General features: G+C 50.0%; 1 protein-coding gene across 1 annotated transcript; it reads left to right on the top strand.

Moving 5' to 3' along the window:
- The first annotated feature begins 4,428 nt into the window (after positions 1 to 4,428).
- On the top strand, positions 4,429 to 23,018 carry Strc (stereocilin). Its single transcript, XM_052723225.1, has 29 exons — positions 4,429 to 5,868; positions 6,944 to 7,729; positions 7,817 to 7,841; positions 8,706 to 10,110; positions 11,001 to 11,063; positions 11,159 to 11,269; positions 11,441 to 11,607; positions 11,778 to 11,964; positions 12,085 to 12,200; positions 12,450 to 12,582; positions 12,920 to 13,102; positions 13,365 to 13,403; positions 13,586 to 13,753; positions 13,891 to 13,956; positions 14,431 to 14,556; positions 14,838 to 14,896; positions 15,864 to 15,987; positions 16,098 to 16,210; positions 17,901 to 18,036; positions 18,525 to 18,721; positions 18,890 to 18,980; positions 19,308 to 19,464; positions 20,258 to 20,427; positions 20,980 to 21,135; positions 21,709 to 21,851; positions 22,024 to 22,172; positions 22,274 to 22,371; positions 22,464 to 22,611; positions 22,813 to 23,018. The coding sequence occupies exons 1-29, from the start codon at positions 5,805 to 5,807 to the stop codon at positions 22,899 to 22,901; spliced, it is 5,469 nt and encodes a 1,822-aa protein (XP_052579185.1). The 5' UTR covers positions 4,429 to 5,804; the 3' UTR covers positions 22,902 to 23,018.
- The last annotated feature ends 78 nt before the right edge of the window (positions 23,019 to 23,096 follow it).

Here is a 23,096-nt window from a genome sequence, read left to right as displayed (position 1 = left end):
TATTGGGAGAGACACAAGAGGGTGGCTGCCTCTGCTCCAGTGAGAAGCAGCAAGGAATTGAACAGGAGGCAGGCTTTGTAAGGGGTCGTGGTGGCGGTTTCCAGGAATTGACCTGAAAATTGGAGGGATTTTGTGGCCTGATCAGACAGAAGCAGGAGGGAGGCTTATATGGGATTTAGGAGTAGGGGAAGCTTTCCAGGGTAGAGATTTCCTGGTGAAGATTGGTAAGATTTCAAGTCCTAAGCTTGAAGTGAGCCCAGGGATTGGTGGGATTTTGTGTTCAGGGATTAGTGAGTTTTGGTAAGTTTTTTCACCTGGAAGTGGGCTCAGACCTTTCACCTTACAGAATCTGTGTTTTGGTCTTTTATGGGTTACCAGTCTGGGTTGAGTAGATGTGTGTATTGCCTCTCCGTAGGAAAAGTTTTGTCACATAGTAGGTGAGGCCTCATTCCCATCCATAACTGTGCAACATACTTTATACAGCCAGCCCATTGTATTCATGAATTTCATATCTTCATATTCAACCAACCAAGAGTTGAAAAAGTTTTAAAATTATTTATTTATGTATGTATTTATGTGTGTCTATACATATGTATCTGGATGCATTCAGAGGCCAGAAGATGGCTGTGTCAGATTCCCCAGAGCTGGAGTTACAGGTAATTGTAAGCTTCTTGGCATGGATGTTGGGAAGCAAACTTGGGGTCTCCGGAACGACAGTGTGTTATCTCCCAAAATCTTTTAATTGCATCTGTACTGAATATATATAGACTTTTTTTGGGTAATTATTCCACAACAGACAATATAAGAACTATTTGTATAACTTTTACTTTGTTTTGGGTATTATAGATAATCAAGACATGATTTATATACATATACAGGAGGATATGTATAAAAAGTAAATACTTAGCATAGACATATTTTGGAACCCTTGGGGATTCTGGAATACCATGAGGTGACTATTTGTTCTAAAGGTCTTTCAATTGAGACACTGCTTCAGGCTCTGCTTCCGCCTCCAAGTCTGGGATTGCAGACATGCACAGCTGTGCCTGGCAGAATGCGCATCTATGAGTAGTCGTAGACATGGGTTAGAAACTTCCCAGGACACAGAGTTAGTAAATCTGCAAACAGGAGTTAAACTTCAGCCATCTTAGTTTTTGCTATCCTGTACATGGAAAAGGGGAGAATACACGTATTTTAAATGGTTACAGAATCAAAGGCAGAAATCCAGGAGAATTGCAGGGTGGGCTGAACCCAGCAGCGACTTTGGGCAACCCAGACCATCTTCTGATTGTCTTCTGCTCTTCAGACTAGATGAGGAACCCTTGGTGGGCAGAGGGGAAAATATTGGCAAATGATGCATTAGATGATTTAACTTCCCAACTTTTAACAGGCTTTGGAAATATGCAACTCTTTGGTGGCATGAACTAGCTCATTTCATTTCCTTGGGCCTCAATTTCCCTGTCTATAAAAAGTTTTATACAAATTGTTTTATTAGCATATTAATTATATGTAATAATAGGATTCATTTTAACACTCTCATACATGTACCTAATATATTTCAGTCATACCCTCTGTTACCATCACTGACACACACACACATTCCTATTAATCTCTTTCTTCTTCCCAACTAGTCCCCCCTACTTCATGTCTTTTGTGGTGGTTGTTACATTTTGTGGTTGTTGAGTTTCATCAGTGTCATTTATCAGATCATAGGTGAAGGTGTGTTTACAGAACCTTATGCACGGTAGAAAATATCTCTTCTTCCCTCATCAACCATTAACTGTATATAAATCTTCAAGACTCCTCCCTTTTCCATGACAGAGTGTTGACAAGTCCAATCTTGTGCAGTAGTTGTAGGACTTAAAACAAAAACAAACAAACAAAACCCCTTGTTTTATTTCTCTCTCTCTCTCTCTGTGTGCGTGCGTGCGTGTGCGCGTGCACTCGCACGCGTGCACGTGAGCAGCAGTAGAGAACACTTGTGGAAGTTAGTTCTCTCTTCCCATCGTGTAGATTCTGGGGATTGAACGCAGGTCACTAGTCTCAGCAGCAGACATTTTACCCACTGAACCCTCTTGTCAGCCCGTGGGTTTGGGGAAGAGAATGGGAAAGGATTTTAGGGAAAGAACAGGGGAAAGGTTTGAGACGAGCCTCACTATAAATTGCAATTTAGAACTAGAGTCAAGTAAAGACCCGTGGGGACACAGAAAAGAAAGATGGAGCCGCTTCTTTGGTAAAACACCAAAGAGCAAATTACACTAGGCATCAGGAAGGCCTGGTGGCCCCAGGGGTTCACTTATGGATGCCTAAGTGAACAATGGTGTCTGCTGAGGTTTAATAGCCTAGAAACAGTGTCGAGCTCAGGGCTGGCTCCAATGCTCTAGAGCTCACGAAGGCAGAGCAGAAGACAGGAGTGATTCTCTAACTAAGCTGGACTGTCTTTCTCTGAAGATCAACTCTGGGTTCCTGGAAAAGGCTTGTCTTTTTCCTGCCCACCAAGGAGGCTGAGATGACTGACTTTCCTGCAGGAATTCTTCAAAGTTTCACCTTTGAAGATCATGCTGTTGCAGAAGCCGACTCACACTGGCTGGCAGAGACCTGGTTCAGCCCACTCACACTGGCTGGCAGAGACCTGGTTCAGCCCACTCACACTGGCTAGCAGACCCAGTTCAGCCCACTCACACTGGCTGGAAGACCTGGTTCAGCCCACTCACACTGGCCGGCAGAGACCCAGTTCAGCCCACTCACACTGGCTGGCAGAGACCCAGTTCAGCCCACTCACACTGGCTGGCAGAGACCCGGTTCAGCCCATTCACACTGGCTGGCAGAGACCCGGTTCAGCCCACTCACACTGGCTGGCAGAGACCTGGTTCAGCCCACTCACACTGGCTGGCAGAGACCTGGTTCAGCCCACTCACACTGGCTGGCAGAGACCTGGTTCAGCCCACTCACACTTCACAGGTGTATCTACATTTGTGTCAAATTGGAAAAAACTAGCAGAGCTCAGCCTTGCTGAGGTTTAGGCAGCAATCCAGAACCATCGCTAGGGCGACCTCATCCTTGCCCCCAGAGACAATGGTTTCTCAGCTCCCGTGGCTAAGACACTGCTGCTGGCAAGTATTATCTACTGCAATGTTTGACCAGGGTCTGCACTACCACCCTGGGAAACTTCAAGTCCCCTCCATGCTATTGCCAAGACCTATAGCCACTTGGTCCTCAACTTGTGAAAATAAAGTGTGTTCACAAAGTTTCCATATTAGGAATCATCTTTTTAAAAACCTACACTGAAGTTTCTAGGCAAAGAACCCAGATTCCAGCTGTGGTTACAATACAGGGCATGTGGGGGCTAGAGAGATGGCTCAGTGCTTAAGAACACTGACTGTTCTTCAATTCCTGGCACCCACATGGCAGCTCACAACTGTCTATAGCTCCAAGATCTGACACCCTCACACAGACATACATGCAGAAAACACCAATAAACATAAAATAAATATTTTTTTTAAAAAGGACAATATAGGGCATGTTTATGTTTGTTTTGTTTTTTTGAGATGGTCTCACTATATAACCCTGGCTGGCCTGGAACTTGCTATGTAGACCAGGCTGGACTCAAACTCACAGAGATTATCCTGCCTCTGCCTCCTGAGCACTGGGATTAAAGGCATGTGCCACCATTCCCAGCTGTCTTAGTTAGAGTTTTTTATTGCTGTGAAGAGACACCATGACGACAGCAACTCTTATAAATGAAGATATTTAATTGAGGCTGGCTAACAGTTTCAGAGGTTTAGTCCATTATCATCATGACGGGGAGCATGGCGGCATGCGGGCAGACCTGGTGCTGTAATAGTACCTGAGAGTCCTACATCTTGCAGGCAACAGGAAGACTGAGATACTGAGTGGTATCCTGAGCACAGGAAACCTCAAAGTCTGCCACAGTGACACACTCCCTCCAACAAGGCCACACCCATTCCTAAACCACATCTCCTAATAGTGCCACTCCCTGTGAGATTATAGGAGCCAATTACATTTAAATTACTATACCAACGCAACACATTTTGAAGGTTTTTTTTTTCCTTTTTTTTTTCTTTGAGACAGGATTTCTATGAGTAGCCCAGGCTGTCCTGGAACTCACTCTGTAGACCAGGCTGGCCTCAAACTCAGAGATCCACCTGCCTCTGCCTCCCAAGTGCTAGGATTAAAGATGTGCATCACAACAGTTTGGTCTGATTTTATTTTGTTTTTTTTTTGTTTTTTTTTTTTTTTTGGTTTTTCGAGACAGGGTTTCTCTGTGTAGCTTTGCGCCTTTCCTGGAACTCACTTGGTAGTCCAGGCTGGCCTCGAACTCACAGAGATCCGCCTGGCTCTGCCTCCCGAGTGCTGGGATTAAAGGCGTGCGCCACCACCGCCCGGCTTATTTTGTTTTTTAAATTAAAAAAAAATGTATGGCCAAGTGCAGTGGCATGCGCCTTTAATCCCAGCACCTGGGAGGCAGAGGCAGCCAGATCTCTGAGTTCTAGGCCAGCCTAGTCTACATAGAGAGTTCTAGGGCAACCAGAGCTACATAGAGAGACACTGTCTCAAAAAATAAAATATAATAATTTGTATGTGTAATTTGCCTGCATATATGTGTATGTACCATGTGCATACCTGGTGCTCTCAGATGCCAAAAGAGGAGGTCAGATCCGCTGGAACTAGAATCAGAGATGGTGTGAGCTGCTGTAGTGCTGGGAATCAACCTTGGGTCCTCTGAGAGCAGTCAGTGCTCTTAACTGCTGAGCCATCTCTCCAGCCCTGCAACTTAGGACTTTTACACAAGAAAAACTGACCAGACCCTGACTAGACCAGCTTATTTCAAATGAAGTCTTTCTAGTCCATGAACAGGATTCCATGGGTAGGGAGTTTAAATTTGAGAGAGAAAGAGAAACTGCAATATTTGAATGGTGTAACCAGCAAGTCACAGCTCTCTGGGTCTCTTTCCTTACCTATTAATTCCCTACGTGGTTTGTGAAGTCCTGCCTACCTCTTAATATTGTGGGATTCTAAGGATTTATTTTTAAGTGTATGTGTGTCTTGTCTCCATGTAGGTATGGACACATGAGTGTAATTGTCCCCAGAGGTCAGAGACATCAGAATCCCTTGGAGCTGGGGTTATAATCACCTGTGAGCCACCTAATATGGGTGCTGGGAACCAAACTCAGGTCTGCTGCAAAAGCAGTACACACCCTTAACTGCTGAGCCGCTTCTTCAGCACCAATACTGTGGGATTCTAGATAGTGAGTTTAAAGTACTTGCTCTCTTCTTCCTGAGTGTTCCACCCTTGAAACCAATGTATCTTAACCACTATCTGTTCTCTGCTCATCGCTGGCTGCCCACTTCCTTTCTCAAATCCCTCAAATCTTCTTTGCCTCTCAAGCTCCTTTTATACCTTTGTGTGTGTATTTTTCTGCATTTTACATTTTTTCTGCAGACCCCCAGGTTGCATTTCCAGTCTCCTGTTCCCATGTGTGCCTACCTCTCTCTGGTTCCTAACTCATTCTATCTCCTTGGCTGATACTCTGAGGGCCCCGAAGTTCCCTCTCATTGGTCCCTCTAAAAGAAGTACACCCTTCTCCCAAAGCCAAAGGATCGGGTATTCAGTGGCTCCGGTGACAAACATGATGTCAGGTTACAGATATTGTTTCCCGAGAGACCATACTACCGTGTCAGAGGAGCCCCAGGCTGCCTACAATGCCCTGTCCTCACCGGGCTATTCCTTCAAGGTGAGAATAACCAGCACTCGCCTCTAGGACCAGGGTGTGCCTGGAAACATGGCTCTGAGCCGCTGGCTCCGGCTGCTGCTGCTACTGCTGCTATTGCTGGTCTCACACAAAGGTGAGAACATGGAGTAGGCTGGGGATGAAGGAGAATAACCTTTCCCATCTTTTAAAAACTCGTGGGCGTGTGCGAGCGCCCGTGTGTGTGTGTGTGTGTGTGTGTGTGTGTGTGTGTGTGTGTGTGAGAGAGAGAGAGAGAGAGACAGACAGACAGACAGACAGAGAACTTTCCCCTCTTTTTAAAACTCTGTGTGCACACACAAGGCACCATGGCACACAGGAGGAGGTAAGGACAACAGCAGGATTTGAATCTCTCCTTCACCAGGTGGGTTTTGGGGTTTGAACTCAGGTCGCCAGGCTTGGCAACAGATGCCTTTACCCACTGAGGCATCTCACCGGCCCCACCTTTACCTTTAATAAGACACGAGAGTGTAGGTTAGCTGAATATGGTAGCTTGTGTCTGTTAGCCCAGCGCTCTGAGGCAGAGGATTGAGATTGAGTCCAGCCTGGATTACATAGAGAATCCTTGTCTATAAGTAGCTGGGGTGGGTGGTGGCGCACGCCTTTAATCCCAGTACTCGGGAGGCAGAGGCAGGCGGATCTCTGTGAGTTCGAGGCCAGCCGGGACTACAGAGAGAGTTCCAGGACAGGCTCCAAAGCTACACAGAGAAACCCTGTCTTGGGGGAAAAAAAAAAGTCTACAAGGAATAGTGTGGAGGTTAACCAGTTAGATAAAGGCTGAAGCGACAAGGAAGAAGGCAGAGATTGGTGCCACACTAAGGGTTCAGGAAACAGGGCCAAGACTTACTGTAGAGCAGCGGTTCTCAACCTTCCTAACCCGGCGACCCTTTAATACAGTTCCTCCTGTTGGGGTGACCCCCCCTACCATTAAATTACTTTCATTGTGACTTCATAACTATAATTTTGCTACAGTTATGAATCATAGTGTAAATATCTATGTTTTCCGATGGTCTTAGGCAACCTTTGCGAAGGGGGTCACGACCCACGGGTTGAGAAACACTGCTGTAGGCTCATGCCTGGCTCATTTCACTTTATCTTCAGAAGTAAAGAGGGGAAGAGCTACTTTGGGCTTTAGTCTTTTCTCCCTTAGTGATTTCTCATCTCTCTTATAGTGACTTTGGTCCCTCCTGGGCCTCAGTCTTCGGATCCTGCTCTCTCCCTCCTGAAGTCATTCATCTCCGCTCTGGACCAAGCGCCTCAGCGTTCCCTCAGCCAGTCACGGTTCTCTGCATTCTTGGCCAACATTTCTTCTTCTTTTGAGCTTGGGAGGATGGGGGAGGGACCAGTGGGAGAGCCCCCACCTCTCCAGCCCCCTGCGCTTCGACTCCATGATTTCCTCGTGGCACTGAGAGGTAGCCCAGACTGGGAGCCAATGCTAGGGCTTCTGGGAGACGTGCTGGCGCTCCTGGGCCAGGAGCAGACTCCCCGGGACTTTTTGGCGCACCAGGCAGGTGTACTGGGTGGACTTGTAGAGGCGCTGTTGGGAGCTTTAGTTCCTGGAGGCCCCCCTGCTCCCACAAGGCCCCCCTGCACTCGTGATGGGCCCTCTGACTGTGTCCTGGCTGCTGACTGGCTGCCTTCTCTGACGTTGTTATTAGAGGGTACACGCTGGCAGGCCCTGGTGCAGCTGCAGCCCAGTGCGGACCCCACCAATGCCACAGGCCTTGATGGGAGAGAGCCAGCGCCTCACTTTTTGCAGGGTCTGTTGGGCTTGCTTACCCCAACAGGAGACCTGGGCTCTGAGGAGGCTCTTTGGGGTGGCTTGCTACGCACAGTGGGGGCCCCCCTCTATGCTGCCTTCCAGGAGGGGCTTCTCCGCGTCACTCACTCTCTGCAAGATGAGGTCTTTTCTATTATGGGACAGCCAGAGCCTGATGCCAATGGGCAGTGCCAGGGAGGTAAGTGCCGCCAGGGTGAGGGCCGGGATGCAGCAGCGTGAGAAGCCGCAATCAGGGTTGTTTTCTTCCTCGCTCTTTCCCTCCTAGGGAACCTTCAACAGCTGCTCCTATGGTAAGTAACAGGAGACCTCTAGACCCGGGGAGCTGGGTCTGAGCAAGCTGTAGGTAGAGCACTGAAGGGATTAGCCCCCGGAACTTAGACAGAAATCAATAGGAAGAGTGTGGATTAGTGGCTTTGGAGTGTGACACCTGGGTTGGTTTTCAACTCCCCTTCATTGTCATGTGACCTTGGACCCATCTCTGGCGGTGTAGGCCTCACTCTCCCCATTTGTAAAACAAAGGCATCACTACCGTAGAGTTGCTGTGAGGAGTTTAAAAAAGGTGGGCATGGTGGCGCATGCCTTTAATCCCAGCACTCAGGAGGCAGAGGCAGGTGGATCTCTGAGTTTGAGGCCAGCCTGGGCTACAGAGTGAGTTCCAGGACAGCCGGGGTTACACAGAGAAACCCTGTCTCAGAGAGTTGATAAAGTATAAACTTAGACTGTCTGCCATCTAGTGCCTAACACATGTTAACTAGTAAAGATGGGGCTGGGTGGAGGGGCACAGACGACTGGACTCCTCTATTCTGTATAACAGTGCCAGAGTACAATCAGGCATATTCGGTTGTCAGGATGATTTCCTGATATGAGGCCGAACAAGGGTTGTGTTTAAGCTACCTAAAACCAGAGGAAGAAAGGAAAAAGCGTGGGACCAGGAGTGGGCTGTCCCCAGCGATGTTGTGCCGTGGCAGCGAAGATTTCTGTCCTTCCCTCCATCCTAGTATTCAAGCCAGTGATACCTATGTTCTCAGGAAGCTGACTTTAGGAAAAGCTCATGCTTGCCACACCCCCTGCAGAGCTCTGAGCTAGGTTCAAAACCTTCAACTGGAGGAAATGTGGGCTGATCACGCCCTGCTTGCTCCTCCCTCTGCACCCAGGGGCATGCGGAACAACCTTTCCTGGGATGCCCAAGCACTGGGCTTTCTGTCTGGATCACCACCTCCACCCCCTGCCCTCCTGCACTGTCTGAGCACAGGTGTGCCTCTGCCCAGGGCTTCCCAGCCTGTAGCTCACATCAGCCCTCGACAGCGGCGGCGGCGAGCCATCTCTGTGGAGGCCCTCTGCGAGAACCACTCAGGCCCAGAGCCACCCTACAGCATTTCCAACTTCTCTATCTACTTGCTCTGCCAGCACATCAAACCTGCCACCCCACCACCCCCTCCGGCCACCTCACCGCCCCCTCCGGCCACCTCACCGCCCCCTCCGGCCACCTCACCGCCCCCTCCGGCCACCTCACCGCCCCCTCCAGCCACCCCGCCGCCCCCTCCTGGCACCCCGCCGCCCCCTCCTGGCACCCCGCCGCCCCCTCCTGGCACAGCCGTCATCTGCCAGACAGCGGTATGGTATGCAGTCTCATGGGCACCCCGTGCCCAAGGTTGGCTCCAGGCCTGCCACGATCAGTTTCCTGATCAATTTCTGGATATGATCTGCGGCAACCTCTCGTTTTCTGCCCTGTCTGGCCCTAATCGTCGCTTGGTAAAGCAACTCTGTGCTGGTCTGCTCCCACCCCCTACCAGCTGCCCGGATGGCTTGGTCCCTGTGCCCCTTACCCCAGACATATTCTGGGGTTGCTTCCTGGAGAATGAGACACTGTGGGCTGAACGATTGTGTGTGGAGGAGAGTCTGCAGGCTGTGCCCCCCCGAAACCAGGCTTGGGTTCAGCACGTGTGTCAGGGCCCGACTTTGGATCCCACTGACTTCCCACCTTGCCGCGTTGGACCCTGTGGAGAACGCTGCCCAGACGGGGGCAGCTTCCTGCTCATGGTCTGTGCCAACGACACTATGTATGAGGCCTTGGTCCCCTTCTGGGCTTGGCTAGCAGGCCAGTGCCGAATAAGTCGTGGAGGCAATGACACTTGCTTTCTAGAAGGCATGCTGGGGCCTTTGCTGCCTTCCCTGCTGCCTCTGGGACCATCGCCGCTCTGTCTGGCTCCTGGCCCCTTTCTGCTTGGCATGTTATCCCAGTTGCCACGCTGTCAGTCCTCTGTGCCAGCCCTTGCCCACCCCACACGCCTGCATTATCTCCTGCGCTTACTGACTTTCCTCTTGGGTCCAGGGGCTGGGGGTACTGAGACTCAGGGGATGCTGGGCCAAGCTCTGCTGCTCTCTAGTCTCCCAGACAACTGTTCCTTCTGGGATGCCTTCCGCCCAGAGGGCCGCAGAAGTGTACTGAGGACGGTTGGGGAGTACCTGGCCCGAGAAGAGCCAACCCCACCAGACTTGGAGTCCACTGTCAGTCTCAGCTCCGGTATGAGCAAGATGGAGCTTCTGTCCTGCTTCAGTGTGAGTGAACTGCCTCTGTAAAAGCCCCTGGAGCAAGGGAAGGGACTCAGGAACGTTTTCTAATATAGAGAAGAGGAGGGTGTAGTACTCAGAGTGATTTAAGCACACACCTGTGGAGCTGGACAGGCTTGGGCTTCCAACCTCGGGCAGGTCACTCTGTCTTCTCATCTATAAACTGAGTGTAGCACAATATTAACCCTAGAGTCGTTGCAAAGACTCTGTGGAATGCTACGTGCTGCTGGCTTAGCCTAGCGCATGATTCATAAACATGCAATAAACTCCATCTCATTATTCTGTCACACTCTGCGACTCTCCCGTGTTCTGCTCCAGGAAGTAAAAGATTTTAATTCTCTCCCTAACAAGTGAGAATTGTGGGTTGGAAAGTAAGAATGAAAAAGGAAGATTGAAGGGACTACAAATCAGAAGACTTTGTTTAGGTTCATCTATCACATAAATGATTGTGACCTCAGGCAAGTGATGTTTCCTGTTGCAGCTTCTCGGTGCGACAGAGGAGCTTACAATGTGTTAAATTTCATCTTTAATTCATTGAATATCTATTATGTAAAGGTACTTTGTGAGATTTTGTTGGTCCGTGTTAGGGCCACTTTTTTCAAGCCCTAGACTGAGTGAAATGGAATTAGACGGAGTGATTGTAGTTTGGTTGAGGCCTACACGTATTTGTGGAGCCAACTATAAGCCTGGCATGGGAGACCGTAAGAGAAAAGTTAGGACATGGTCCCAGACTTAATGGGGCCTACCATCTGAAGAGACACACATGCTAACTTCAGAGGAAGGGCTTGCAAGTGTCCCCACAAGCTGAGCTGAAGTCCCTGGGCAGACTTTAGGAGGATCAGAGAGTCAACTCTCTTCCTGTATTTTCTTCCCCCCAGCCTATACTGTGGGATCTACTCCAGAGAGAGAAGAGTGTTTGGGTCCTGAAGATCCTAGTGCAGGTAGCAGGTGGAAGGGCACGTGGGTGGCTGAGGGGCAGCGCGGCTTGAGGTCTCGGCTCACTGAAGTCATACCCACCACTGCCTGCCGTTCCCAGGCCTACCTTCACATGCCTCCAGAAGATCTTCAGCAGCTGGTGCTTTCAGCGGAGATGGAGGCTGCGCAGGGCTTCCTGACGCTCATGCATCGTTCCTGGGCTCAGCTGAAGGTGGGCGTAGAGGGGAGGGGAACAAGGACGGAAGGGATAAAGAAGGGATCACAGCTTCCCAGACCCTGGTGTTCTGGGGGGTCGCTAAAGTGACAAGAGGAACTTCAAAGAGGAGGTGGCAGAAGACACGGAATGCCCTTGGAGGCAGCGGCCGTTTCTATGTTCTTACAGGTTCCGCCATCCGAGGAGCAGGCCGTGGGCCGCCTGACAGCCTTGCTGCTCCAGCGGTACCCACGTCTCACCTCCCAGCTCTTCATTGACTTGTCACCACTCATCCCTTTCCTGGCTGTCCCTGACCTGATGCGCTTCCCACCGTCCCTTCTGGCCAATGACAGCGTGTAAGAACCACTCTTGCCCCTGTCAGAGTCAGGTCAAGCCTGTCCACCTCCAGAGATCCCTGTTAGAGCTCCTCTGTGTTAAACCAGGGAGCGTCTGCTTCCCGTCCACCCTGACGAGACTGTAACAGAGAGTGTGTAAGAGAAACGTTGAGACCCGTTACTCTCCTTAGCCTGGCTGCCATCCGGGATCACAGCTCAGGAATGAAGCCTGAACAGAAGGAGGCCCTGGCTAAGCGCCTGCTGGCCCCTGAGCTGTTTGGAGAAGTGCCTGATTGGCCCCAGGAGCTGCTGTGGGCGGTGCTGCCTCTGCTTCCCCATCTCCCGCTGGAGAACTTTCTACAGCTCAGCCCTCACCAGGTATGAGGGTCATCATTATTTGACTGTGCCATCCTCCTCAAGGTGGGATGGGAGTCAGCAGCATGTTGCCTAGTGGGCTCCCAGTCTCACCATTACCCCACCTCTCCTTCCCCATCTCAGATCCAGGCCCTGGAGGATATCTGGCCAGTGGCAGGTCTTGGGCCAGGGCATGCCCGACACGTGCTTCGGAGCCTAGTGAACCAGAGCATGGAGGATGGTGAGGAGCAAGTGCGTAGGTGAGTGGTTGTGGAGTCAGTGACCATGGCCAGCAGGGAGGTGGTGTAGAAGCAGGGATAGTATTCTAGGAAGGAAGGGGCAAGAGAGGAGAACACGGTCCTGGCAGTCTAGGGGCTCTGAGACAGAAACTGATATATGGTGCTCACGTTTCCCAGTTTAGTTTACATGCCTACTCGATGTACCAAATAGTTCGTGCCTAGGTACTAATATCAGTGACCACATCAAGGCCAACTTCATGCCCCCTTCAGGCTTGGGTCCCTCGCATGTTTCCTGAGTCCTGAGGAGTTACAGAGTCTGGTGCCCTTGAGTGATCCATTGGGGCCTGTAGAACAGGGCCTGCTGGAATGTGCGGCCAATGGGACCCTCCGCCCAGAAGGACGGGTAAGCCCCTTGGTACAAATCTGAAAGACTCCAGACTTCCCCAGGGACTGTGTGAACGACTTGCCCAGTTGCACCAACCAAGGTTAAGCACAGTGGTGTGGGTTCCCAATCCCACTCTCTGCCATCTCTGTTCCTTAGTGCCTACTCATTCTGGCCTCTTCTCGCCTCTTCCTAACCCTACCCAATGACTCCTTTCGTGATCTTGGACCAGTTCTACTCTGGTCTCCCTGGTTCCAAGGACTAGTCCAAGCCCTGGGAAATGCAGATGTGAGTTTGGGAAGACAGTCCTGGATTCAGCTGTGTTTTCTCCCCAGTCCCAAGTCTTCCTTCGTTACAGGTGGCATATGAACTTCTGGGATTGTTGCGTTCATCTGGAGGTGCTGTCTTAAGCCCTCGAGAGCTGCGGGTCTGGGCACCTCTCTTTTCCCAGCTGGGCCTCCGCTTCCTGCAGGAGCTGTCAGAGCCCCAGCTCAGAGCCATGCTTCCTGCCCTACAGGGAGCCAGTGTCACACCTGCCCAGGTGGGCTTGTCTTACTCCCTGAAGGCCCAGTCATGAGAATCCCATGTAGAGATATGACCAGCCCTTCCTTTCCCTGGGTAATGCTGAAGGTGAACAAGACATTCCTCCTTCCCCTTTCTCAGCTCAAGAAGGACCTTCAGAGAGGTTGGTCCCTGGGGTGGCTGGGAGGGAACTGGAAGCTTTAGAGGGCAGGTCTGGGACCTTTTTGAGACTTGGCTAATGGGAGCTAAGAGCCGCTGATTCCCGTTCCATTCCATTCCAGGCTGTTCTGCTGTTTGGAAGGCTCCTCCCTAGGCACGATGTGAGTAGCATCAAGTTCTGTGCCTCCTAGAGGCTCTGTGCCCTAGTCCCATGGCTCTTGCATCGAGTCTCTTTCCTCTCTCTCTCTCAGCTCCCCTCATACCTATTGCCCAACTGTACAGAGTTATTGTCTTCCCAACATCCTGCCCCCCTTCCTCAGAACTCTTGTCTCTTGTTACTTAGCTATCCCTGGAGGAACTCTGCTCCTTGCATCCTCTGCTGCCAGGTCTCAGCCCCCAGACACTCCAGGCCATCCCTAAGCGAATTCTGCTTGGGGCTTGTTCCTGCCTGGGCCCTGAGCTATCAAGGCTTTCGGCTTGCCAGACTGCTGCACTCCTGCAGACCTTTCGGGTATGTGAACAGGAGAACGAGATAAGCAGAAGATGCATGGTACATAGGGGGTGGGCATCTTCCGTGTGGCCAGAGACCACACATGCATGCACGCACTCATGCAAGCACGCACCCAGATACTACTAATTTTTGTGCAGGTAAAAGACGGTGTTAAAAGTATGGGTGCAACAGGTGCTGGCACAGCTGTGTGCATTCCGGGTCAGGTATGTGTGGGATCTCCAGACTGGGCACCTCTCCGTGTTCTGGGTGGTTTCAACTGGCTGGTGTTGCTTCGTACACTCCCCCTACAGTGGCCCTGAGAGTTCAGGTTAGCTCTGTGCCCACCTGGATGGTAACAGCATCCCAGGTCCTGATGCAGAACATTACTGCTCCCATTATCCTACACTGTCGAAGCCAGAAGGCCTGAGATCTTCCAGGCCAACCTCCTGCTTTCCGATGAAAAGACTAAGGCTGAGAGAAGCTAGGGGACTTCTGTTCATCAGGTGTCTTAACCAGCGCAACACAAACCGCAATAGCCCGCGGTGTGTGGGACCTAGGCATTCAATGCTGCCATGGCACATGCCCTTCCACTCCATGCTGGCTTTGATCCCTTTCTGCCCGTCGCTAAGGGCTAGTGCAGACCCTCTCACCTATCACCGAACTGCTCTACCCACTGCTCTACCCACCGCTGCCAGCAGCCCATCCCCACCACTTGGCCAGACTGCCTGCTTCCCCTGCTCCCACTAAAGCTGCTACAACTGGACACCGTGGCTCTTCTGGCAAACCGGAGGCGCTATCGGCAGCTGCCCTGGTCTGAGCAGCAGGTACTGCTTTCTTCTGGCCTTAGAACGCCCTCTCTGTCTTCTCCACTTCCTTTACTCGGCCCTTGCTCAGATACCTTATCCCCTATCACTGGTCTCTCTCTCTCTCTCTCTCTCTCTCTCTCTCTCTCTCTCTCTCTCTCTCTCTCAGAAGGGAGTAGGACTTTGGGAAAGGGGGGCCTGGTGAGCATCACAAAGTGAAGAAATATGGCCTCATGCTCACCTCTGAGGTCCTCGGGACAGTGCCTCTGCTGGGAAGCTGTTTCCTCTTTGTATGTCCATAGGCACAGTTTCTTTGGAAGAAGATGCAAGTGCCCACCAACCTGACCCTCAGGAACCTGCAGTGAGTAGCTTGGGTTGGACAGTTGGTTTGATTCAGGTGGCATTATTATTATTGTTATTATTATTGTTGTTGTTGTTATTACGTGCTCACTCTACATGTGGCACTGTGTGATGGAGAGACAGGGATGGGCTACTATTCCAGCCCTGCCAGCATTCTGGTTTTCTTCCCTTCCCTTGCTTTCCTCCTTCCTTTCTATAGTGCCACAGCTATCCCAATTATTGCCGTGGGACTCAGAAAACTTGGGCTCACGCCACATCTTTGTTACCTAGAGTCAAGTCTCTAAGTCACTCTAAGCTTCAGATTTTTCCTTTTTTTTTTTTTTTTTTTTTTTTTTTTTGGTTTTTCGAGACAGGGTTTCTCTGTGTAGATTTGTGCCTTTCCTGGGACCCACTTGGTAGCCCAGGCTGGCCTCGAACTCACAGAGATCCGCCTGGCTCTGCCTCCCGAGTGCTGGGATTAAAGGCGTGTGCCACCACCGCCCGGCCAGATTTTTCCTTTTATATAATGAGAATTAAAATAAAGTTATTGTGCAAATTGAATGAGAGTAAGGCACACAATATCTTTAACACAGTACCTGGCCCAGTAGAAACTCCTAATAGACATTTGCTGTTCTTAATTTAATTCAAGGTGACTTTAGAGCCACTAGAGAAAGAAGTAGGTATCACTTTACTTACACCTACAGTAAAAGAACCAGGGACTTTGGAATCTGAAGACATAGCTCTAGTCTCAACTTACTTCTAGTAGACTGATGTTAAGAATATCCCTTGACCTTTGTAGATCTTTATTTTCTCGCTGCTAAACAGTGATGATGTTATGGGAAGCCAATGATGTTATCTACATACAAACATTTCACAAGCTGTAAATGACTGTCAATGAACATCTGTCTTTGTGTTGAGAGCACTGATATTAAGCATCAGGCAGGCTATTACATGTGTTAAAGAGCATCTTCCCACTCACATGCCCACAGGGCTCTGGGCAACCTGGCAGGGGGCATGTCCTGTGAGTTTCTGCAGCAGATCAGCTCAATGGTAGACTTCCTTGCTGTGGTACACATGCTCTACCAACTGCCCACTGGTGTCCGAGGGAGCCTGGTGAGAGGATGTCTTCGATGTTAGTGGGAGGCTTGAACCCTGGATTCAGGATCCCAGCCGCCATGCTCAGCTCTGTCTTGACCCTGCCTTCTCTATCCAATACCTCCCAGCGGGCCTGTATCTGGGCAGAGTTACAGCGGAGAATGACAATGCCAGAGCCAGAGCTAACTACCCTGGGGCCAGAACTGAGTGAGCTTGACACACGGCTGCTCCTAGACTTACCGTGAGTGCATGCCTGGAGATATGGGGGCCTCAGGGTGCTCACCTTTGACTCCCTCTTGGGAAATACCCAGAAGAGGTAGCTTTTTGTCTAGTGCTTTCCTGACGTCATCTACAGTCCCAAACAGGACTCTTTCAAAGTTGTTTCTCATGTCCATGTGCTCCCAAGAATGGCCCTGGCACAAGATAGCGGAGACTGGTAATACTGTGTTGTGGCCATGAGGTGAATTTAGGGAAAAAATCTAGGCTATATTAATGGATGTGTAGTAACTGAAATGAAGGAGGAAATGGTCTTTTTGTGTCCTAGAGGATTGCAATCTGATTAGTGCACTATGTTTTCAGTATGTTCAGAGGAGTGGATGGGGGGTAGGGGATGAAGTGTGTTAAAAAGCCTCCAAGACCCCAAGAAGCTTTCAAATAGAAAGAAAGTGTATAGGGTTATTTGTGAGTGGCTCCATGGGACAAGACTAGGATTCACAAGGTAAAAATCAGATTTTTTTTCTTTCTTTTTTTTTTTTTTTTTTGTACTTGAATGCAGTTGAAGTAGTGAGTTCCTGATCATTTGTGCTCTCCAAACCTGAGCTGGATGGTCCCATGGAAGGAATGTTAGAAAGCAGATTCAAGTATGAATAGAGGGAGAGAAGGCTAGGTGAGAGGTTCCCCCATTCCAGAGATTCCGGTTTATTAGTATCTTTTTAAAAGGGTCTCATTGTGTAGCTCTCACTGGCCTGGAACTCACTGTGTAGACCAGGCTGGCCTGGAACTCCTAAACATCCTCTCACCTCTGACTCCAAAGTACCAGGATTGAAGGCATGTGCTACTACACTCAACTTTTTTTTTTTAGAGCTTTAATAATTTATTATTTTATTTTATGTGTATGGTTATTTTGCTGCATGGATTTCTATACACCAAGTACATTCTGATACCCAGAGAGGCCAGAAGACAGTGTTGGATCCCCTGGAACAGGAGTTACTGATGGTTGTAGCTGCCATGTGGGTTCTGGGAATTGAACTTTGGTCCTCTGGAAGAATAGCCAGTGCTCTTATCCACTGAGCCATCTCTCCAGCCTCTAGTTTATGAGTACCTTACCCATGTGCTTCTCCAGCCGCTTGCCATCTGAGCTGCAAGTGAGCATAGGGAAAGGCTGGGGTTAAAGACCTCCTGGAGACGTGACACTTGTGAAAGCAGTTAATTCCCATGCATACGTGTTTGCAAGCTTCCCTCTAGATTTTGGTTCTCATCCATTTGGCCCTTTTCTATATAGAGCACAGGTACCACTTCTGATTTCTGTTTTATTTCTTTTAAAGGCCATTTAAATCTCTTTAACTATGTTGATTCTCTAAGATAATGTAGAACTCCAAGAACCCAGCTGAGGTAAAAGACCTCGGACCATGAGTCAGAAAACTGGAGTTCCTCACCTTGAACAAATGCTAAGAGATTTGAATAGTGGTTAATATCTGGGGCTTTTGAGCGCATCATATCAGGTAGATTGTTTCAAAGGACAGCTAGAGATAGCCACCATCCTTGTACTCTCCCTTCAAGTACATGGTGGGAGCTGGCTCAGGACTGCTGAATATCAGTTCTGTGTAGAGTCACAGTTTCAGGTCTGACATTAGGAAGGTGAGGTTTGATGATCCCTTCTCAGGCTCCCTCAGTTCCACTTGAATGTCACCACGGTCAAATTTCAATAATAGGATCCAGCTGATGGACAGATTGTCCGATGATTCCATCATGTTGGTGGTAGAGTTGGTCCACGGTGCTCCAGAGCAGCTGCTGACACTGACCCCACTCCACCAGGCAGCCTTGGCAGAGCGGGCACTGAAAAACCTGGTAAGAGTCTTCCCCATCAGACTCAGGTCCTTTGTGATCCTTGCCCCTCAAATAGTGCTCTTTCACTTCCAGACCCAAGCCTTAGACTGCTAACCTACCTACTGGCCTTGGCTTCTAGATCTGCCTCTCAATTTTTTGATCAACCTGCTTCATGTTTCATGCTGGTGTCCCTTGATGTCTAAGAAATCCTTTGCAGTCTGTCTCTCCGTCTTTCTATCTGCTTCTGTCTGAGCTCACTCACTATTTAAAACAGCAAACAAGAGGTTGGGGATTTAGCTCAGTGGTAGAGCGCTTGCCTAGCAAGTGCAAGACCCTGGGTTCGGTCCTCAGCTCTGGAAAACAAAACAAAACAGCAAACGAGCAATGGCCTTCATGGGGGCTGAGTTGGAAGTAGGAGGGGAGGGAGGGTCAAGGGACTTGGTATCGTGATCAAGGAGTCTGGTACTCTGGATCAGGTGTATTGTCCAAGGCTTGACGCCTCTCTCCAGGCTCCAAAGGAGACCCCGATCTCTGAAGACGTACTGAATACACTGGGCCCCTTGGTTGGATTCCTGGGAATAGAGAGCACACGACGGATCCCTTTACCAGTTCTCCTGTCCCATCTCAGTCAACTGCAGGGCTTCTGCCTAGGAGAGACCTTTGCCACAGAGCTGGGACGGCTGCTGTTGCAGGAGCCTGTTCTTGGGTATGGCACTTTGGTAACATCCTATACCCAGGTCCTTGACCATCAGTCACAGTGGCATCCCATTCCATATGCTTTAAAGGTACCCTGAGTCCTCAGTCTCAGAATGTCTTATTTTCCTCACAGTTCACTCAACTCTGTGCTGTCTCATCTGTCTCCCCCCCCACCCAGGAAAGCAGAATTGTGGAGCCAGGATGAAGTAGAGCAAGCTGGACGCCTCGTATTCACTCTGCCTACTGAGGCGATTTCCTTGATCCCCAGGGTGAGGTGAAGGAACAAGGAGACTGAGCGGTGGCTGGCTCTTGGGAGTTAGGTCATGGAGGGCAAAGGAAGCACAGTCTGTGTCTGAGGAGACTGCTAAACAAAGGCAGGGCTTGTTTGTAGCGTTTGTTTTCAGTTTTGTGTGTTTATTTGAGAGAGTTAGGCTGGCCTGAACTCGTTCTGTAGCCCTGGTGGGCTTAAAATTCATGGCAGTCCTGCTTCAAGCATTGCAGTCATGAGCCCCCAGCCCTGATGAAAGGATCTTGAAAATACAGCTCCTGGCCCTGCCTGCCAGATCGCTTCTCCTCCCCTCTACTCTCTCCCGCAGGAGGCTTTGGGCCCGGAGACCCTGGAGCGGCTTCTAGAAAAGCAGCAGAGCTGGGAGCAGAGCGGAGTGGGACATCTGTGCAGAGGACCACAGCTTGCCCACAAGAAAGCAGCTCTAGTAGCTGGAATTGTGCAGTCAGCTGCCGAGGGTCTCCCAGGTGAAGCTCCCCAAATACTCCAGCAGGGGGTGTGGGAGAAGGTATCAAGGCAAATGACGCAATTGGAAGCCTGGGTGGGTGACTGTGGGTGGCTGAGCTCTGGCTGCCATTTACAAGGCCCTGGGTTCTATCACTGGCACCACAGTGGGATGGGAGGCTGGGCTCTAGGTGTGCTGGACCCGCTGAGCAGATTTCCTGCTCTCTAGGCTTTGGTCATCAGTAAAGCACAAGGGTTAGAAGATGGTATTCAAGGTCTCTTCTAGTTGTAAGGGTCTATAATCCTGGGAGTTTATAACCCATTAAATGTTTAAAGTCGGGTGTGGTGGTATACACACCTGTCATCTCAATACTTGGGAGGGGAGGCAGGATGACCAGGAATTCAAGGTCAACCTTAACTACGTAGCAGATTTAAGGCCAACCTGGGCTACATGAGTCCCTGTCTCAAAACAAAACAAAACAACAATTTAGTCCAGAATTCCGTTTTCTTGTTCTCTCTGGCCTGGCAAAGTGTGGAGCTCTCTGCTGAGGAAATCTCTAGACAGAAGGAGACATCATGAGTCCAGAGACCTGGGTTCTGATTCAGCTCTTTTATTAAATATCTGAGCAATCTCCTCTGTCTTCCATTTAACAAAGGATGACCTTGTCATATGAGCCCTATAATGCTCACTGTCATCATTCCTTAATCCTTGATGCCCACACTGCTCTGTCCTTCAAGGGTTAAGTGATCTGCAGCTATCACTGGAGGCATAATTTAGTATCACACTGACCCTTTGTCTCTGCCTTCTGCCTTCAGAGCCTGTACCAAACTGTGCAGACATCCGGGGCACCTTCCCAGCAGCCTGGTCTGCCACACAGATCACAGAGATGGAACTCTCAGACTTTGAGGATTGTCTGTCACTGTTTGCTGAAGATCCGGGACTTGGTCCTGAGGAACTACGGGCAGCCATGGGCAAGGCCAAGCAGGTTAGGGATGGAGAGGCTAATAGGGCCAGGGGGGTAAAACATGAGGAAGTTGAGTGGGTGTGATATGGGACACAAGGGAATGGAGACTTGGGTAAGAGGTGAGGAAGCAGAAGATGAAAGTGAGAGTTTTGGATTATAAGTAGAAGGTCAGAGGGGATCAGTACTGAAGAAAGTGTGGTGCAATAGACAGAGGGACTATTTGAAGAGCTGTCAAAAGTGTCTATGGAACAGGTTCTTAAAAGGCGATTGCTGGGTCCCGTGCCAGACTAAGAATCTCCGGATTTGGGACTGGCATCTGCACTTCAGCTGGTGCCTCAGGGGGTCTGGTGCACATAGAGTTTAGGATGCATGGGCTAGAGTTTGCTCTCCTTTCCTACTGAGACTCCAGCCTTTCAGAACCCCTAAGTCAGAGAAACTCTCATTTTACTGTGGTGGAAACCGAAAAAAGGCGAGTGAGATCTGACCGGTGTTCCACAGCTAAAGACCATGACCCTGAGGTTGACTCCCAGTCTGGTACTTTTTCCACTCACATCATTCCTGTTTTCCTCCTAGTTGTGGGGTGCCCCCAGGGGATTCCGTCCTGAGCAGATCTTGCAGCTAGGCCGGCTCCTGAGAGGTCTGGGAGAGCGAGAGCTGCAGGAGCTTACCCTGGTGGATTGGGGTGTGCTCAGCAGCCTGGGGCAAATAGACGGCTGGAGCTCTGTCCAGGTACCATCTTCTCTTTTCCTGGCCTTGCCCCAGACATCCATCCTGTAGACTTAGTCCTCTACATCATCCAAGCCTAACAGATTTTCTCTTGTGATCCTTTCAGGCCATTCTTTCTATCTTTTCTTGATTTGTTTTTGTTTTTGTAGACGGGGTCTTATGTAGCCCACCTTGGTCTTGACCCTCTTATGCAGCTGAGGATAGCCTTGAGCTTCTGATCCTCCTACCTGTCTCCCAAATACTGAGATTGCAAGAGTACCACCACGCTCAGCTTGTCTTTTCTTAATACTCTATATTAGTGACCTTAGAAGCTCTGTGATTTATTCTCTGAGGTCCTTCATACAAAGTATTCTCCAGCCCCCTTCCTCCTCCTCCTCCTCCTCCTCCTCCTCCTCCTCCTCCTCCTCCTATCTTTGTGAGGGCAAGGGTGTATCCTTGATTTTTCTCTATGGCTACAGGATCTTCTGATGTTTAGAACAAGGCAATATAGTCCAGGAGCACCTTCCTCTCCCCTAGTCATTTCCCATCCACTAATTCCCCAAGATTGATTTAGCTCTGTATCCTGTGCTCCACCAGCTCCGAGCTGTGGTCTCCAGTTTCCTGCGGCAGAGTGGTCGGCACGTGAGCCACCTGGATTTCATTTATCTGACAGCACTCGGTCACACACTCTGTGGACTGCGGCCAGAGGAGTTACGGCACATCAGCAGTTGGGAGCTTAGGTTACCTGTGGAAGTTTTGGGGGGGGGGGGGTGCTGTGGTGGAGATGGGCTCACGAAGGGGCTGTGCTGTGAAGGAAGGGAGTCCACGTGAAGCCATCTCTTCCTCCATCTATGACCACAGCTTCTGTCCTCAAAGCTGAATTCCTCTCCCTTTCTTCCTACTGCTCCACAGCCAAGCAGCTCTCTTCCTGGGCAACCTGCAGCTCCCGTGCTCTGAGGAACAGCTGGAAGTTCTGGCCTACCTCCTTGTGCTGCCTGGTGGCTTTGGCCCAGTCAGTAACTGGGGGCCTGAGATCTTCACTGAAATCGGCACTCTAGCAGGTGGGGCAGCTGGGCCACTGTTTGTCACTGGTTGTCGGGGTTTTGTTACTACATCGTGGGTAGATTCTGATAGTTAGATGCACTCCTGCTTCCTTCACTAGCTGGCATCCCAGACCTGGCTCTTTCGGCATTACTGCGAGAACAGATCCAGGGCCTGACTCCTCTTGCCATTTCCGTCATCCCTGCTCCCAAGTTTGCGGTAAGTTTCAGTGGACTGGGACCTAGAGTCACCATAGGGAGAGCAGGGGCCCAACAGGATTGTGGATGACTGATTCCTGTCTTTACCTCTAGGTGGTTTTCAACCCCGTCCAGCTGTCTAGTCTCACCAGTGTTCAGGCTGTGGCTGTTACACCGGAGCAAATGGCCTACCTGAGTCCTGAGCAGCGGCAGGCAGTTGCATGGGCCCAGTACGAAGGGAAGGAGATCCCAGAACAACGGGGTAAGTAACCAGCTGCACAGCTTGATAAGCTGTCATCTGACCCAGAGTTCAAGTCCTAACTTGGTGCCGTCCGGCCCTCAGAACCCATAGAGGAGAATCTCTGGAGTAGAGGGATTTATACATGGAGAGCTAGTTTTGGAGCATCAAAGGCTCCTAGGGAACAGAATTGTGATGTTCTTCTCATCCCTCGTCTCATTATAGGTCGAAGCTCAGCCTGGGGTCTCTATGACTGGTTCCAATCCTCCTGGGCTCTGGTATTGACCATCAGCTCTGTTGGCCACCTGTTATGATACTGTTCCTTCAGCTGAGGGAGAAAACTTACATCATACTGAACAAATTGTAAATGGAAGTGCATTCTGGTTATTCTCTGTAAGTGGATGAGGAATATGGGTAATGTATTCCACCACCCACCTGAGAATCAGTGCTCCTGGCATAGATGTCTCTTGCCATCATGAATAACCCCACTGTTTCTTTTCATTTCCTAC

This window comes from Peromyscus californicus, unplaced genomic scaffold (genome assembly GCF_007827085.1).
Source record: "Peromyscus californicus insignis strain IS unplaced genomic scaffold, ASM782708v3 Scaffold_7__1_contigs__length_154581171, whole genome shotgun sequence".
In the NCBI taxonomy this organism is placed as follows: domain Eukaryota; kingdom Metazoa; phylum Chordata; class Mammalia; order Rodentia; family Cricetidae; genus Peromyscus; species Peromyscus californicus.
The sequence above is the reverse complement of the archived record's forward strand: the minus strand, read 5'-3'. Positions and strand labels throughout refer to the sequence as shown.